The sequence below is a fragment of the Canis aureus genome, chromosome 14, assembly GCF_053574225.1.
Source record: "Canis aureus isolate CA01 chromosome 14, VMU_Caureus_v.1.0, whole genome shotgun sequence".
In the NCBI taxonomy this organism is placed as follows: domain Eukaryota; kingdom Metazoa; phylum Chordata; class Mammalia; order Carnivora; family Canidae; genus Canis; species Canis aureus.
In genome coordinates, this window is record NC_135624.1 from 38,121,222 (window position 1) to 38,140,471 (window position 19,250).

The 19,250-nt window shown below is 46.6% G+C and overlaps 1 protein-coding gene across 7 annotated transcripts in view; it reads right to left on the reverse strand.

The window, feature by feature from the left end:
- TRAPPC9 (trafficking protein particle complex subunit 9) overlaps positions 1 to 19,250 on the reverse strand; it is a 547,275-nt gene that overhangs the window by 433,967 nt on the left and 94,058 nt on the right. For all 7 annotated transcript variants that reach the window (XM_077847376.1, XM_077847380.1, XM_077847375.1 and 4 more), the window contains 2 exons: positions 11,049 to 11,175; positions 1,782 to 1,927 (listed from right to left, as the gene is read on the reverse strand). In XM_077847376.1, the coding sequence (XP_077703502.1) occupies positions 1,782 to 1,927; positions 11,049 to 11,175 (273 nt within the window). The remainder of the gene's footprint in view (positions 1 to 1,781; positions 1,928 to 11,048; positions 11,176 to 19,250) is intronic.

Genomic DNA, 19,250 nt, shown 5'->3' on the forward strand with positions numbered 1-19,250 from the left:
TACTAATTGTGAATAAGGCTTATTATGAGATCCTTCCAGATGCTAAGGAATTCCAGTGCTGGTGTTAATGTAAGAACTTTTCACTGAGACCACGTGATGTGCATAAGGCTCACACTGTCCCTCTGACCTTGAACCCCATGATGCCAGTCAGCAAGCACGAAATTCATCATGAGCCAAGGCATGCTCTGAGTTCTTCAGCAAGTCATTTGAACTCCCTGAATCTCAGGGTACCTGGGTGGTTCAGTCAGTTAAGCATCTGCCTTCGGCTCAAGTCATGATCCCAGAATCCTGGGATCAAGTCCTGAGTGAGGCTCCCTGCTTCTTGGGGAGTATGCTTCTCCCTCTCCCTCTGACTGCTATTCCTTCTGCTTGTGCTTGCATGTGCACTCACTTGCTTGTTCTCTATTTCAATAAATAAATAAATAATCTAAAAATAGTAATTAAAAATTTTGTTTGAATTCCCTGAATCTCAGTATCCCTTTCTGTAAAATGGGGGTCATAATATCTACCCCATTCCTTCTGTACAACACTATTCTAGCAGCTGTTGGTACAGCAGTGAGTAAACAGAGGGAAGGGAAAGAGAAATGGATGAACATGGAAGAGAACTCGGTCTCAAAGGCACAGAGTCCTGGAAGGGACAGCCCTGTGAGTGCAGGGATCAGAGAAGACCCCTCTGGAGATGTGGGGAGTGAGCCCGGGCAGACAGCAGAGGCAGCACCAAGCCCTGGGACTGCACCAACACTGCTATGTTCAAAGACCAGCAAGGAGCCAGGCACCTGGGTCTGGGGAGCAGGGGTCGGTAAGAGAGGCAGGAGGAGAACAGAGAGGCAGGCAGAGTGCTGCACGGCAGGCCAGGTCACGGAGGGCCACGGTCCAAGTTGTGGGGTGGGTGGTACTGCAAGTGTGGAAGGACACCTATACCCTGGGAAGAAAGGCCTTGTGAAGTCAGGCCGCCTTTCTGCTGCATTCAGGCTGCAGAGATTACAAGCAAAAATAAAACAGAAGGAGGAGAAAGCACTGCATTTCAAAAGCAGAGACAAAAGCTCCTCGGATCTCGTATTGAAACTCCTAAGAGAGAATCGGCAAGTACCCACCAGGGACAGGCCTTTCCCTTTCACTTCAATGCTACGACACATAGGCTCGTGTCTGGCAATGATCAGCGCATTATCTCAAAATGTCAGGGACCCAAGGAAGGAGGAGCTGGCAAAGAACGAGGCCTGCTTCTGGGCCAGGCCTCAGGAGGGACAGAGAGGGTAGCACACAAGCCCTGGGTCTACTGAGAGGGAGGAAGGCAGCAGGCAGGGCTGGGACCCAGCGGGGAGCTCGGCACACAGAAAAGTATGTTACAGATTCTCAAGAATGAGTGCTGGCTCCTGCTCAACCCCAAAACATAGCTGCACGTGGCCCTGCTGAACCACCGGATCTCCAGCTCACATGCACACAAAGCCAGGGCTGCCAGTGCACAACAGAGAACACAATGCACTGTCCCTATGCCCCAGTCAAGTCTCATCCCGGATGATCCCGAAGCCATGCTGGGCTCCAATGACCACTGTCTTCTTGTCTGCTTCAGTCTAGGTAACAGAGGTCTTCTGGTTTCTAGAACTTCCGCAGAACTCACCTTCGATGAAATCGATTTAAAGAAAAATCAGATATAGGGTCAAAGTTGTGACAATGGCAGCAAACTGGATAAAATGAGATGGAGCCTTTGTTCACACGCGTGAACAAAGGGGAACCTAGACCAGCCACTGGTGGCCAGGCGAAGCCAGGATGAACGGGCCTACCTATTTTCTTGTTGCGCTCTTCTCCACGGTTGTGTGCAATAATTGGTGAGTAGATGAAGGGGCTCTTGGTCGACACGTTCTGACCCAGCAAGCTTTTCATCTTCTGTGGCCGGAGGCTGGCAGGAAGGTTCAACAGCTTCACTCGCCTATTGTTTCAAATGGAACAAAAATACTTCAACTGCCTTGTTAGCGTGGTTTCAGCATAAATACTACGAAATACCATGTGTCAGAAAAACAGTAAATCCCACAGCAAAGGGAAAAGCACTCCCGTTCAGCAGGACAAAGCAGCAAATCACTGCACGTGGTCACTCAGGCCCACCCCGGGCAGCAGCTGCTCCCCCCCACCAGCTGCGGCGGCCACAAGGAGGGGGCCGAGATCTGGCCTGCACTGTGGACGAGCGCGCCCTGCCTTTTCCTACGCTCAGGTTCCTCATCTCCAGAATGCACACAGGGTCCTCCCTCACAAACTATCATGAGGGTTCAAGTCGAGGCTTCAGTACCTACCACTCAGCAAGGCAGGTTCTCTTCTGTCACTGCCTGCATCCCTCAGGGTGGGCTCGCCCTCAGGCACAGGACGGCAGCACCTGACTGTAAGGGCTGACAGGTCCCCGTACAGAGTTTAACAGCACCGTCTGCTTCACTGAAGAGAAAGGCTGACTCCCCACCAGCACAGCCTGTCCCTTAAACTGCTCTCCTAGCTGTAGGGGTGCACCCATCACCACTCATGCTCAGATTGGCCAGCTCCCCTTTATTTGGGATCTACCAATCTGTACAACCTGAGCACGCCCAGGCCCCTGCTCACTACCTCACATGTATCATTTCAATGAAACATCCCAACCTCCTTCCTAGCTTGGCTTCTGTTACTATCGCCTCACATCATCAATCAGGAAACTGACACAGAGGGACAATAAATTGTCCAAATTGCATGGCTGGAAGCTGGTGACAGCAGGAGACAGTACACTCTTAAACCACAGCATCTGTGACCCCCTCCCATGATCACCTAGGCAAATAGGGTTAGGATCTGGAATGTCCCGAGGTGGGGACACCAAGTAGCCCAGTGGTGACCCTGCCAGCACTCTTGCCCTCTGTGTGTATAGCCTCCTCACGGGAAGGTAAGGCCAGTGGGTTGGGAGGGAGTCATGCATGTCCCGCTGGGACTGAGCCCTTTGTTTGTTCTTCATTTTATTTTCCTATCAGCCCCTTTAGGATGCTTTTTTTCACTTTTTTAAAAGATTTTTTTTTCCTTTTCTTTTCTTTTTTTTTTTTTTTTTTTTTAAGTAACTGCTACACCCAAGGTGGGGCTTGAACTCACAACCCTGAGATCAAGAGTCACATGCTCCACCAACAGCCAGGTGCCCCTTTTCTATGCATGTTTATCCATTCATCTGATGATGGGCATTTGGGTTCTTTCCACGTCTTGGCCATCTTGCATGATGCTGTGATAAACATGGGGGTGTAGACATCTCCTCAAGACCCTGTTTTCATTCCCTTTGGATACATACTCAAGAGTTAGGATTAGTGGGTCATAGGGTAGGTCTACTGTTAATGTCCTGAGGAAACTCCATGGTGGCCGGACTGATCTGCACTCCCACCAGCAGTGCACCAGGTCCCCTTCCCCACCTCCTTTCATCTCCCTGATGACAGCCACTGTAACAGGTGCAAGCAGGTAGCTCACTGTGGTTTCCTTGTGCATCTCCCCGATGGTGAGCAATGCTCAGAATCTTTAAGATTCATACACACAACAGGATGTTACCCTGGCACGAGACAAAGCACTCTGAAGCAGCACCAGCCTCCAGCCCTCTCCCCTCCACCACAAACGATCCTGGAGGCCAGATATTGGTAAGGTGGGGCAGAGACGGACACAGCCTCTAGATCACTGCTCTGGAAAACTGCCTGACTTGCATCAAACTTCATGTGAGTGAGACATAAACCCTTGTTTTAAGTGTTAATCTTTCTCATATTTCTGGGTTAGTATTCCTTCCACACCACAGGCTAGCCTATATTGACGTACAAAGACTCCCTTATAGAGTTCATAAAATCACTGCTTTCTCAGGTGTAAAGAATCTCCAATACGTAGTGCAATCCTGTCCCTATGCACACACGTCCCTACGGCACTCAGCAGCCACTCACAACACCCCACATCCCCTCCTTGAACCGTCACGGCTACACACAACTTTCATCCATTTCCCACAATGAACGCAAACAGTGCTTACAAACCAAAGTCCTCAAAGCCAAGGACTGTATCTTGTACACCTGCTCCAACTCCCTTGCCTTTGCATGCACCCCTCCACTACATTTTATTCATACAGGATCAGAATCACTTACAATTTCTTCTCCATTTCAACTTAGCTGTGAGCTCTCCAGGACAGGGGCACCTGGGCATCCAGTGCCTGGTGCAATAATTTAATAATCACTTCAGTAAATATTCAATGAATAAACTCCCAAAAGTCGATTATTTTTTATTTTTATTTTTTTAAGATTTTATTTATTAGAGAGAGAGAGAGAGAGCACGAGTTGGGTAGGGAGAGAGGGAGAAGCAGACTCCCCACTAGGCAGGGAGCCTGACACTGGGCTCAATCCCAGGACCCCAGGATCATGACCTGAGCTGAAGGCAGACATTCAGTGGACGGAGCCACCCAGGCTCCCTTGGAATTTTTTTTTTTTTTTAAGATTTATTCATTTACTTGAGAGAGAGAGAGAGAGAAAGAACACTCAAGCAGGAGGAGGGGCAGAGAGAGAGAGAGAGAGAAATCCCAAACAGACTCCCTGCTGAGTACGGAGCCTGACATGGGGCTGGATCTCACAAGCCTGAGATTATGACCAAGGCTAAAATCAAGAGACAGACACTCAGTTGACTGAGCCACCCAGACACCTACAAAAGTTTCTGAATTTCTAACTCAGCTTCCAAATCATTTAAAGTTATAAACTCAAGCCTAAGCAGCTCATTACTAATAGTTGCAACCCTAGCCATTTGCAAGCATTCAAAAAACACCTGCACACTGCCCTGGATCTAAGATGAGCAAACCGTAAAGCTGGCTAACACACACTGTGCCCAGAGGTGCTCCCCTGCAGGCAATTACCAGTGTGCCCCTGAAAAGCAAATTTGGGTAATACACAGACCATGAGGGATCCCTGGGTGGCTCAGTGGTTTAGCACCTGCCTTTGGCCCAGGGCGCAATCCTGGAGGCCCGGGATGGAGTCCCACATCGGGCTCCCGGCATGGAGCCTGCTTCTCCCTCCTCCTGTGTCTCCGCCTCTCTCATTATGTCTATCACGAATAAATAAATAAATCTTTTTAAAAAAATACACAGACCCTGACTACAGTCTGAAGGACCTACCCCCTATACAACTAGCACAGACTACTTCATCTCCTGCACCTCAATACTTCCACCTATAAAACGGGAAAAATAACAGCTACCTGATAATGCTGCAGGGGAAGAGGACATCTCCTTTCCCTAGTTCCATGCTTCCATGGGAAGGGACATCTGCAGAGGGACAGTCCTGACCTCACCGTGCCCCTCCCTCACTCCTCCTAAGGGAGGGGGCCAATTTGAAAGGAGAACCAGGGTGTGCAATGCTCAGCCCCTTCTGTGGGGGCCCACCTGCCCGCAAGGGGCACACCCTGCTATGCCGTCCATGCAGCTAAAAGGGGTCTGGCCCTCTGAAAGAAGCATACAGTCACCCAGCGCTGCTAGACACTGGACAGACCTGAGCCATGTTGTTCACTGGATCTTCCGTATATCTGAAACAAGTCTTTATTTCTATTGATTCCAAACTCAAGCAAAGAAGGAGTATCTGAAATGATACACCCAACTGTAGCAGGCCATTTTGAGGACGAAGCAAGCTAATAAATGTAAAGCATCTATAATAGTGCCTCACACAGAGCAGGCTGCAAAAGCCTTTCTCTTCCCCTGCTTAAAGGAACACCTATTTACAGACAGTCAGAAAAGGCACTGGTGCAAAGACTCCAAATCTGGACTGGAGTAAAGAAACTAAACTTGGGTCCCAAGCCTGCTGAGAGCAGGCTACTGAGCCTTGGACCAGGCACAATCTATTTGAGCCTTAGAGTTTTATTCATGTGTAAAATGATTCTGTTTTCTAGCAACACAAATTGGTTTCTACTACACGCCACAGTCACACCTAAAAATGAGATGTCATCTGTGATTCTATAGGACTCATCCAGAAATTCCAGATCATATAAAAGACTTACGAAACATGCAAAGGAATTCTAAGGGCATGGTCAGCCCAGAGAAGTAACCTAACAAGCGGCCAGTGTTCACCCATAACTCAAAACTTAGCATCTAATGTCTTTTTTATAAAATGCATCGTATAGGGGAAAAAAATCACTCAAGACACTTGACCTAAAGGACACATAGTTCACTTAGCATGAATCCCTGCAGAACTAGTAACACCACATTTAGTCTGTGAATCCAATACCAGGAAAGCAGAATTCCAGGAATAAAGTATCCAAAACAGGGCTTATATGTAGAGATTCCACTTGGAAACTGCCACCATGTCAAAGCCTGGCTGCGCTCATCTCGCTCTGGCTGACGGGGACCATGCAGGGCCCTGCAGAGCACTCACTGGGATCCTGATCTGAGACACCCTGGTGACAGGAGTGCTGGGGAAAGCAGCTCAACTTTTCTCACTTGGTTTTGAATCCATCTACCTTCTTCACAGCAGAAACATGTCTAAGAACCAGCACAGATGGGCAGTGATTAAAATGGCCACATGTGCCCTACACTTGGCCGAGCACAACTGACACGGCTGGAAAGGGCACACACACAACCAGCTCAGTAACACGTGAGCACCCCGCTCTCACTCCTAAGTGGACTACACAGTTCTCATAGTCCCTGCAAAGCTCTCGTGTGAGGTCTGTCTGGGAGGTTATGGCAGCAATCACACGAGTATGAGGGAAGATACTGGACAACCTGGACTGGGATCTGGGAGGTGACTGTCCTGTCTTATTAACCAAGAAAACTGCCCTGACCATCATGGCCTTCTAAGCCCTTTTTTTAACTAAATACCTATACTCCTTCCTCAAATAATACAATTAACTTAAAAGTTTAAGTTTTAGGGATGTCTCACTGGCTCAGTTAGTGGAGCATGCAATTCCTGGTCTCAGAGTTGTGAGTTTGAGCCCCACAATGGGTGTAAAGATTACTTAAAAATAAAATCAGTTGAGTATCCAGCTTTTGGGTTTCGGCTCCGGTCATGATATAGGGTTGTGGAATGCAGCCCCGCATTCAGTCCCATGCTCAGAAAGGAGTCTGCTTGAGGATTCTCTCTCTCTCTCTCTCTCTCTCTCTCTCTCTCCCTCTGCCCCTCCCCCTGCTCGTGCACACATGTTCTCTCTCTAAAAATAAATAAGTGAATCTTTAAAATTAAAATAAAATCTTTAACCAAAAACAAAAAAGTTTAAGTTTTTTTTTTATATATATATATTTTTTATTTATTTATGATAGTCATACAGAGAGAGAGAGAGGCAGAGACACAGGCAGAGGGAGAAGCAGGCTCCATGCACCGGGAGCCCGACGTGGGATTCGATCCCGGGTCTCCAGGATCGCGCCCTGGGCCAAAGGCAGGCGCCAAACCGCTGCGCCACCCAGGGATCCCCAAGTTTAAGTTTTAAAAGCGCCACAGCCACTCAAAAGCTACTCAAAGCTCATTCTGACTGAAGGGTTTGGTCCTTATCAATTAAAATACCCTCGTTAACTCTAGAGCTCTTTGCCAGACTGAAGGAGTTCAACATTAGCTCACTGAAACCAGCTAACCCCCCTCCGCCCCACCCCAGGTTAAATTCTTACTGGTTCACTGTAAATAGCATCTAAGCTTTATTATCATTTCTTCTTTAATAATTCTCAACTTGCTGTGTGTGAATAGTCCACATGATTGTTACCTGCTTTTGTGTACATTATCAGTTTATGGAAAGTTCTAGAAGGAATAAGACGGCTTCTAGTTTTAAGGGGACTTCCTATGTGCTCATTCTGAGCAGCAGGAACGGGATATGGGCTTGGCAGCCTCTTGCTTGACCACTTGGTGTGAGTTTGGCTCCTTTTTGATCAAGACTGAAGCCCCACAGTTCACCATTGGACCAAGCACATCTCAGGCACTCAATAAATATTTGATTAATTGAATTTTAGGACAGAATTATAGCAGGGATGTATTTGGGCTGCTCTTCTGGTTAACCTGTATCATGTTACTTTAAACTATTTCTGGGTGAGCCCAGGTCATGCTCCCATGCCTACAGAGCACGCAGATATCTTCCTGGAAGCTGAGGAGATGGCTTCACTGTCTAAAACTAGGAAAGTCCTCAATAGGAGTAAGGGCTCCAGTCATACCCAGAAGGCATCACCAACATTGACTTTCCAAATCTTCCAAAGGAATTTCCTTCCACTTTGCCAGTGGTGCTAATGCTACCATGGGATAAAGAACCCATCCATAGGATTCCTACATCTGATCACATGCAGTTTATAGTTCTAGTTTTTAATGAGATCAGGCAAGAGTGACAAACAAGTGAGTCACTGAGACAAACAGGGCTGATCTCTGTAGTTCAAAGATTCCAAGAACCATTCAGAGCATGTTTATACATAGTGGGTAGTACATGAAACCAATTTTTTAAAAATAGTCCAGGACCACATCTAGGTGTTCAGAGGTGGCTCTCCAATAGAGGCCACACGGACCTTCACAGTGCAAGAGATACATGGCCAAAAATCTGGTCACTGTAGATTTAATAGAATTTGCCCAAATGTCAGGTTATTATGCTTCTACACAATCTGTTGTATTGTTTGCAGACAGCTAAGGGATCAAAATGTTAGCATCACCAAATTTTTTTCAGTCAATGCAATGTTTGAAAATTTAGGAGTACTGAGGCACCTGGTGGCCCACTCAGTTGAGTCCCTGACTCTTGACTGCAGCTCAGGTCATGACCTCAGGGTGGGACTGAGCCGCAAATTGGGCTTCGAGCTGAGCATGGAATCTACTTGGGATCCTTTCTCTCCCTCTGCCCCTCCCCACCCCACTTGCACACGCATGCTCTTTCTCCCTCTCTCTCTAAATAATGATGATGATGATGATGATGATGATGAAAATGTAGGTGTAAAATGTTTCCAACTCAAAAACTGAGATTTACTGAGCACCTAGTATGTACCAGCCACTGTGCTCCACACTTTTATATGCATCAGCTCTGCTAAAACTAAACCAGTAGCCTCATGAAGAATCATTTTTAAGGTCATTTTAAAGATTAGAAAACTAAGGCTCACAGAACCCAGGTCATACATTAGTGAAAAATAAAGCCAAAATCTCTAACTTCCATTCAAGGCTGCCTCTGCAACCCAGCTTGTCCCTATTCTGGTGTCTCTGTGTGGAGAACAGGACTCTTTCTCCTGAGCCCCAACCACCTGCCAGGACCAACCCACCCAGCTCCATTGGCAGAGGTCCTGACAGCATGGGGATCCAGATGCAGCAGCAAAATCCTAGAAAGTTCTGTTAGGTTCAGGATGTACTATTATGCAAGGCTGCCTAAACTTAAGAATGATCCAGGTCATGATGAAGATGACAAATTATTAAGAAAGGCTTTTCTAGTCTTTAATTTTAAAAAATACATACCATGTCCTTAATTCCAAATCAAACACATTCTATTTGATGTCTTTCACACAGAAAGGCCCAACATGGACCCTGATTTCCTGAGTTTATATCAGCCACAAGGAAGCAGAGTACAAAACAAAACCACCACACACTCCCTCAGGGGCCTCCACACTGGATCCTCTGAGAAATTCCAAGTAATAGCAAGAGCACCTTTTCCCACCATGGGCTAGGCTTTGGGATGGGGCAGCTTGTCAACTGTGCCTGATGAACTATTCCACAAGTGCCCACCAAGACATCTTAAAATTTAAGTGTAGCCTGCTAAGGACTTCTGTACCTAAGGACCCTTTCTGTCCTCCCTCTCAGGGGCACGTAACTGTCACCCTGGCAAAAAAACCATTTCATGTGGCAGTGCTACCCCTGCCTCCAAGGAAATGCAAGGAGAAAGCAAATTCACATTTATCAAGTACTGTACCACAGACTTCTACATGTTCTTTTCCTAATAACCTAATGCCATGGGTTTTAAAACTTCTTAAGCAAACTGATGCCCAGGGAGGTTGAGTGGCTTGTTCATGTGACTCTGTAGGCCCTCCTGGCTGTATTGCAATGCTGAACAAAAGATGGGGAAAAACAGCCAAGCCAGGAGTGTTTCAGACATGGTCACATCTTCATCACGTGGTATCCTACAGTTACAGCACTTCTATGAACAGCAAAACGTCAAATTTCCACTGCTTCTTTTCAGTCTTCAAACAAATCTTTCAGAAATTCTGAAACCATTTCATAGGATTAGCTTATAAACCCTTTTAAGTATCCACTTTGCATGTGCCAAAAGGCCCTCACTCTCTAAAACCCTGCAAGCCGTGAAGTGGGACTGGACACAGTGGCAGATACCATGAGAGAGGGAAGCAGCAGGTGCTATGGGAATCCAAGGACCCTTAACCAAGGGCAGGTGGTGGACAGCAGGAGAAAGTATCAGGAAAAGCCTCCTAAAAATTGGGCCTGTAATGAGTCTGAATGCATGAGCATGCCCTTGATGGATTACAGTGGGAGGAGGAAGGATGACTCCCGGAGCAGGTAGAGCCTTCGAGAAGGCACCACACTACACACAAGGAGCTACACCCATTCCTGTACTGCAGGGGCCTAAGGTCTAAATCTACAGGAAACTACTGGAAGCTTTTAAGTAGAAGAGGCAAGGTCAGGCTCCGGTCATCACAGCAGAGGTCATGGTGTGGGCTTTGGAACAGGGCACACCAAGGTTTGCATCTGTCTCCGCCATCTGACAGGCATTTGACCATGGCAGTGACACAATGTCACTCATCTATGACACAATGTCTCTCATCTATACAATGCTACACTTCCCAGCGCTGCTGTGGAGATTTCATGAGATAATGAACCAGTACCTAGCCAATCCAAAACAGAATCTCTTGGGGCGCCTGGTGGCTCAGTCCATTAAGTTCCCGACTCTTGGTTTCGGCTCAGGTCCTAATCTCAGGGTCGTGAGATCAAGCCCCATGTCAAGCTCCATACCGAGAGCAGAGCCTGCTGGAGATTCTCTCACTCTGCCCTTCCCTCACCCTCCCCCCACTTGTACTGTAAATAAATAAATAATATCTTTAAAAAAAAAAAAAAAAAAAAGGAAATTCTTGTAAAGATAAATAGAAAACAACCACAGGCCCACCTTACCTGACAATGGGAAGTTTGGTGAAGGGCACTGGAGGCAGGGTAGGGCCACCCGGAAGAGTGAGGAGCTCCATCGTCCCAGGACATTTGCATGTGTAGTTCTCTAGGCTTTGAGTCACATCTTTCTTTTCTGAAGAGAAAATTTTTAAAAAGAAGGTTAATTAACAAAACTTAGGGGGCTCTGGGGTTTTTTGGGAGGGAGGTTGAGCAAAATAAAATTCTTAATCGAATCCATGACAGTCCATTGAGTCCAATCTTCTGACAAATAAAGGGGCATTGATCGTAAAAGACAGAAAGAAGTTCTTGCCACTTTATCTACATAATCACTAGCAACAGCTCCATTTTGGGGACACGGAAAAAAAGGAAGTTATTGTCTTATACAAGGTTTCATTTCCCAAGAGAATAAATCCTTACCAAATTCCAAGAAAGTCAGTAGGTGCACAGGACTGAAGAATCGGTGTATTTTATTATCTGACAAATATTTCTCCAGAAATTATGAGGTACAAGCAAAACACCAGGCCCTGTCCCCAAGGAGTTTAGTCCATCTATATAGCAGATATTTAAGAGAATAATTACAAGTCAACATTTTGGTACAAAAAGAAAGCTTTGTGAGATCTGACTGTTTTGCTGTGCCCTATCCCCCATCCGTTCCCTAGGAGAGAGGGAAAGAGATCCAGGGAATGCTTATCGCTCATGATGCACACACAGACTTCGCACAGACTTCGTAGGACTCCAAGGCTCAAGAGCTCTGGAGCACGCTACACACCTCAAAATGCCTAATTACTCAGGAAGGTGGGCATTACGATGCCCTGTCGCAAACAGGAATGCTGAGACCACCCGAGTTAAAGGGCTTCTCAAGACCTTGTGTTGGCGGGACGCCTGTGGTCTCCTCACTGGTCCCTTCAGAAGAATGAAGGGAAAACAGGAAGGTGGGGGTGGAGGGGGAAGGGAGCTCACACCACCTGCCTCTGTTTGCTCTGCCATGGACTGCAGGGAAAGGTGGAGGGCTTGAGGACAGGGGGACACCTTGGCCTCAGAGGGACACCTCGGGAGCACACCCATCCAGTGAGGCCTGGGGCAGTAGAGTCAGACCCACGTTCAGAGGAATGGCTTGTCCCTCCAGTGGGAGGCACAGCTGGTTAACGACACTCAACCTCTCTGTGCCAACTGGGATGGAAAGAGGGAAAGCAGTGGAAAGCAGTGACTGGCAGGCGGGCACGTGGAGTGCAGTGAGATGGGGAGACCTGAGAGAAAGGTGACAGGGTTGCCAGAGAATAGGCAAAGACTGCGAAGTGAGGCCAGCGCTCCTCGAAGACTGGAGACCGGAAATAAGAAATATCCAGGCGAGGACACACATTTTCACTGGGAAGCTGCTGCCACAGGCATCTCCTGTGTCTGAGTGTCATCCTCGGGGGAACACCAGGGCAGGAGAGCAACCGGAATTAATTCTGCATATGGCAAAGTAATGCTAATCTGCAAGATGAACAAAATTTTTTAAATAATGAAATTGTCTTCAATGCACAGATGGTGAATCTCCTGAAGGGCTCCAGCCGACAGCGTGCAAATGACCTAATCTGCCTAGTGTTACATGCAGGTCTAGGTGCCTTAGTAAGTTGAATTACGCCCTCTCAGTAAGCTCTGCTAAAATGAAGATGGAAATGAATCTACTCGTGAAGCTTAGTTCCACCTGCAAGGCTCCTACGTTCCTTGGCTTAGGTTGGCTTTCCCACAGAGAAAGTAAGGTACGCCGTGAGTGCCAGGAGGTAGGCTGAGCAGCTGCAGGCTCCTCCTGCTGGGCCAGGGAACCCCTGGCCTCTGTGTCCCCACTCCTCCTTCAGGTCTGGTCATTCTCCACGTCAGGAAGGAACCTGCTGCAGGCACCACCAGGGCTCTGCAGAAGTCAGGGCAGTGGGTGAACACCTCAATATCCACTTGTGCTCCCTGTTAGCGGGGCCCTCCCCACCAGCTGTGCCAGGTGGCTCCAGTGAGACTGACCTTATCCTTATTCTCCAGCAGCTGAAATGCTACTCTTCTGCTGAGGTGGAAGGTCACCTGCCCCAGGACCCGGGGAGATGTGGGGATGTCCTCAGTTCCTGAGACGACTATCAGCAAACTCTCTGCCTCTTACCCTTCCCACCACACTCATATCCAGAGCATCTATGCCTTCTGGAGCTTCTGATCCAGAGTAAAATGCTTACGTCCAATTGCTGGTGTGCCCACCCACTGGCAAGGTCCCACCGACCTTTCTCCTCACAGACGTGAGCATCTGTTCCATGTTGTTGCCCAGAGTTGTTATTTTATCGAGGATTACAAAATGGTGACTCTGTGATTCTTTAATTTCTCCGTACCTAAAACCTAGAATTTGTCTATAAGGAAGGGTTTTTTTCCTCATCAACCAGTTGGTAACTCTGAAATACAAATGATACCGTAAAGAGTGTTAGTGAACTGTTGAGGCTTTCCCTGTAATTTTTTTTTAAGATTTAATTTATTTATTCATGAGAGACACAGAGAGAGAGGCAGAGACACAGGCAGAGGGAGAAGCAGGCTCCCCGCAAGGAGCCCAATGCGGGACTCAATCCCAGAACTTCAGGATCACGCCCTGAGTCGAAGCAGACGTTCAACTGCTGAGCCACCCAGGCGTCCCAAGGTTTTCCATGTATTTACTGGAGTAAAGAACTACCTCCAGTGATGACCAGAGTGTTATATAGGACTTAGGATCATTACAAATTGGTAGATTTTTACATATTTGGTATTCAATTGATTGCCATTACACTTTTTTGATATTCAAACACCCTATTTTTGGCCAGTGGGAGTCATGTGTCCTTTAGATAAGGCCCCATTATTCATCAACAGCTTGCTCTTTCTAGCTCATTTTTAGTCCTAGACCTGGAATCAAACCATTTCTCAAGAAGCCCTGGATCCTTCTAGTGTAAAATAGTGTTCAGAGATCAGAATCTGGAGGCCGGGGTGCTCATTGCTACTAGATTCTCATTGCTTCTCTAGGTATTGACAAAAGAGTCAACTTAGAAAAAAAATTTTTTAGAAAAATAGTAACTTATTTTTCCTTTAAATTTTAAGGTTTATCAGCTAAAAATACAGTTTACTAGACTACAAGTTCCTTAAAGGGAGAGAGTCTTATCATCTTTTCTGTTACCCCTTAACTTGTTAAGAGTGCTCAGAGGACAGAAGGTGTTAAAGGATCTAGGTGTTTGTTGGTTGGCTGACCTTACTTATTCAAAAAGGCAGAACAGAATCATTCTTTGTTCAAGAGTGAAATAAGCTGAGTGAAGTAAGTCAGTCGGAGAAGGACAAACATTATATGTTCTCATTCATTTGGGGAATATAAATAATAGTGAAAGGGAATATAAGGGAAGGGAGAAGAAATGTGTGGGAAATATCAGAAAGGGAGACAGAACGTAAAGACTGCTAACTCTGGGAAACGAGCTAGGGGTGGTGGAAGGGGAGGAGGGCGGGGGGTGGGAGTGAATGGGTGACGGGCACTGGGGGTTATTCTGTATGTTAGTAAATTGAACACCAATAAAAAATAAATTTAAAAAAAATTAAAAAAAAAAAAAGAGTGAAATAAAAGAGGGAAGCTTGAGCCTGGGTGGCTCAGTCGGTTGAACAGCCGACTCTTGATTTGGCTCAGGGCATGATCTCTGGGTCCTGGGATCAAGCACCGTGTCAGGCTCCACACTGAGCATGAGGTCTGCTTAAGATTCTCTCCCTCCCTTTGTCCCTCCCCCACTCACTCAAGTACACGCGCTTTCTCTCTCTCTCAAAGAGTAAAATAAAAGAACAAAATGAACACACATCCTCTCTCCTCACAGGGCAGAGCAGCAGCCACAGAGTCACCAACAGGTGTCCTGCAGTCAGGACAGTCTGCCTATTAACCCTCGGGAAACTGCAGGGATGCCCCGGGTACCATCCATCACCCTCACCAGGGCCACTCCTTCCCCAGGTGCCCCTTGGCTGGGAAAGCACAATGTCGCAAGTGCTTCTACTTCCACAAACAAGGGCAGAAATCAGCGTCTGAGGTGCTCCACCACTCAACGACTGCTTATGTCACAGTTTCCTCACTCATCAAGTTACTGCTTCCCTGTCAGTTTTTTCAACCAGCCCTGAATTCACTCACCCCTGCATTCATGCCTTCAACCTGCATCGAACATCCACTGCATGCCCATGGCACTGAGCTGGACTCCTCCCACAGAAGTGCTGTGGGCTTGACGTATAAGGTGTCCACTTCAGTGTCAAAAATAGAACGTCATAATTTCTCGTAAATGACTTCACAGAAGCAGGATCAGAGTCTGGGAAAAGAGCATGTAGGAAACCTGATTTTGCTAAGGCTTCATAAAGAAGAAACAACATTTGGTCTTTGTCGAGGGCCACAGGAGTCCAGAAGCAAACGCCATGAGTGCAGTGCTTGGAGGTTTTGCTACATTATAGGGAAAAAAATGACAAGGATAAGCACATATGGCTACTGAAGAAATCTGATGTCCGAGGTCCACCAGTGGGGGGTGAGGAGAGTAAGGACACAGAAGGAACACTAATACAGCATTACAAGCTGTTATTTATGTAAGAAAACCTGGCAGAGAAGCTGCCTACAGCACGTGTGAGAGGGAACAAGCTAAGACGGTTAACCTCAGAAGGGGTGACAGGTGCAAGCAGCAGAGGGGCTCCGGAGGAAGACAGCAAAGCTGTAAGTGCCTCTGGCTACAGTGGGGACAAGACCCTGGCTTTGCAGGACAGCAACTGCCAAATATTTCACACGCGCCTCACATGTGTGTCCCCCTCTCTGTGACGTTTGGTGCGGGGACCTCACTGCTGGCAGAACGCAGGTTTGCCAGGCAGACAAGGAAGGCTCCTGTCCAGGGAAGGAAAGTAGAGATGCTCAGAGACAAGAAAGAGCTGAGGGGAGAGGAAAGAGGTGGCGGAGTCTATGTAGTTTGTCCTTCCTGCCATTAGCAGGGACCAGTGCTGTTTCAGGACAAACTCAGAGCTACCTAAATATGTGCAATCATTGTCCACAATTACATGTTCTGAGCACTTACCATGTACCAAACATAGTAGTAGGTTCTCAGACTACAGAATCTATAAGGCAAGAGATATGGTATATAGCAGAACTTCAATATATTTTATCCAAATAGGATGCAATCATCTCTCACAAAATTCCTGCCAAAAAGGGGGAGAGGGCGGCATCATTATCCCCCTTTTGAAGGTGATAAACAGCTCGGTGACAATCTGGGCAATGTGTCTGTGAACTGATATGAAATGCCACCAAAAGAACCATTAATTTTCAAGTGTAATATTAACATTATGGTCATACGAGAAAATGTCCTTTTTTTGCAACGCATACCAAAGAACAAAGGTATGAAATGAAATGATGTCTTAGGCTTTCTTTAAAATAATTCAGCAAATAAAGAAAGCAAGAGATGAAGTAAATGTATAAAGATCTTACTAACCATTGGCTGGTGATTGGTGTATAGGAATTCATTTTATTATTCTTTCTACCTTTATGTTTGAAAATGTCTCACAGAAAAAATATTTAATGAGTCTGGAGAGATAAAATGATTTGTTCAAGAGAGGAACAGAGTTGGGATTCCAATTCAAGACGACAGCGGCTTCCTGCCCCCCACATAGATCAGGCTCGACCACCAAAACTCAGTGTCAGGACAACACAAACAGAAGAGCTCAAGGTCACAGTGGTACCAACCTGTGTTCCACATGCCAAGCTGGAATGAAGCTTGTGATAGACCCAAACATTCTCATAAGCATATGATTTGGTCAGAGGGAAGTGATGACTCCTTAATTTATTTCACTAAAAATCAACTGCCTTACTCTGCTCTGGCTGCCATAACAAAAATACCATAAGCTGGGTGATTTAAACCATAAATCCATGTTCCTCACAGTTCTGGACCTGGGAAGCCCCTGGTGAGAGCCCACGTCCTGGTCTGCAGCATGCGCCTTCCCACTGTGCCCTCACACAGCCTTCCTCTGCACGTGTGCACAGAGAGAAAGAGGTCTCGTGTCTCTTCCTATCCTTCTAGGGCATTAATCCCACCAATGAGGGTCCTACCCTCTAGACCCAGTGTATACGTGATCACCTCCCAAGGCCCTTACCTCTAAATCACACTGGGGGTTAGGGCTTCAACATATGACTTAGGAGGGGAACACATCCATTCAGCCCCTAACATCACTATAAATTTTGTCCAACTTTGATCAGAATACCCAACAACTATGGCAGTCAAGCTAGAGCACCAAATGCCCTCGAGAGTTATTCTTTGTCCCAGAAATTAAAGAAATCACGCAAGAAGAACATCTGTAAAGAAAGCCTAATTGTCACCTAACTATATTATTTCTTATAGAAGCAGAAAGTATGATCACCCAAATTTTTTACCGTAAAAAGAACCACAGGCCATTTGCCATTTCAGGAGCAGACACTGGCATAAAACCAGCACATCATGATTTCACAGTTTAGCTATTTGTGTTCCTTCTAAGTAATAATCTGAGACAACCATTTTAGCAATAGGTCAGTTATGATAGTCTAAATAGGTAAAGAATAGAAAAAAGTACATTTTTTCTTCCAAATATGAAAAAAAAAAACTAAGGAAGAAGAAAATAAAAGAATAGAGAATTTTAGAGATGTGGCCTGATACTATTTGAAATTACACTTTTAGAATCAATTCTGATGCCTCCAGTTACAGAAATAAAAACCAAGTTCACCTTGGAACTGCTTTCCTAAGAATAGTATTATTTATCTTTCAACATTATAATGCTGAGATTTCTTGGGGGTTCCCAATAAGCAGGCCCCTTTTGCCCACCTCATTTTTAAATAACTGAAAACAAATAGAAAAGATAAAGATGAAAGGTCATCTTTATCAGTGATAGAGCCCATGTTGAAAGACAGGATATGGTTTCTTAGAAAGTGCAAGTCCTCACTGACAAGTGTCCATCCATGAACAAATAAACAAAATGTGGTCTATATATAAAAGGGAATATCATCTAGCCTTAAAAAAAGGAAGGCCATCGTGACCCTGCAACAACAGAGATGAGCCTTGAGGGCATGTGCTCAGTGAGGTAAGCCCATCACAGAGGGACAACTACTGCATGGTCTGACTCCTAGGAGGACCCCAGAGCTGTCCCGTTCATGCAGACAGAGTGGAGAAGAGTTACCAGGGCTGGGGGTACAGGATGGGAGTTAGTGTTTAATGGCACAGAGCTTCTATTTGAGAGGAGAAAGAGAATCCTGGAAACAGGTGGTGGTGGTGGTGACTGCACGACAGTGTCACATACACAGTGCCATGGAACTATACATTTAAAATAGTTAAAATGGTAAATTTTATGTTATGTGTATCTTACCATGATTAAACAAATCAATGAAAACCGTAACGATGATATTAGTGCATGCCAGGTGTGGCACGGGCCCTGAGACACACAGCTGTGTGGGCGTGAGCAAGGGCGCCACAGTCCAACTAGTCTCCCCACTATTTAGGAACAAAGAGACTTGGCCAAGCAAGCAGATATGGGTGCTGGTGGGGTGGTGGGGCCAAGAGCAGGAAGAACAGGGGCCTCAGGGCTGGGGGCACTGCAGAGATGTCATGTGGTATGGGAGATGCAGACCAGTGACCACAACACCCCAACAGAGAGCTTCAGACACACCAAGTCTGAAGTATGGAGGAGCTGCCCAGAAGGACAAAGAGACCCAAGATGGCTGGATGGGGACAAGGCAAGTGCACAGGAAGAAGTAGGGTCCCAAGTGCCATGATAATCACCATAGAACAGAGTGTGTGGGTGCCAACAGAAGACTGGAGGGCCTGTGCACAACATTCTGGGAAACACAGAGGTCAAGGGCAGAGAGAAAAGGAAGCAGCAGAAAATGAGTTTGAAAAGAAACAATGCTAAATGTTCGGGCTGAGACTCAAGAAGCCAAAAGATGAGTGTTTGTGCAAGAAGAGAAATGGGGGTGAATGTGGCACAGAACCCAACGAGGACACAGAATGAAAGCCATCGTCACTCCTGGGGGGTCAGTGGCACGTGTCCCCATTGAAGGAGACTCTGGCAGGCAGGGGAACCCAAAGGCAACCATTCACGAACTGGCAAGAACTGAGAAGGTGGCGCCAGCCCCCAAGCCAGGAGTAGTGTGCAGACTGCGTCCAGGCAGTCTGCGGAAAAGCCAGGCTCCGTCAGGGACAGCCACCTGCACTG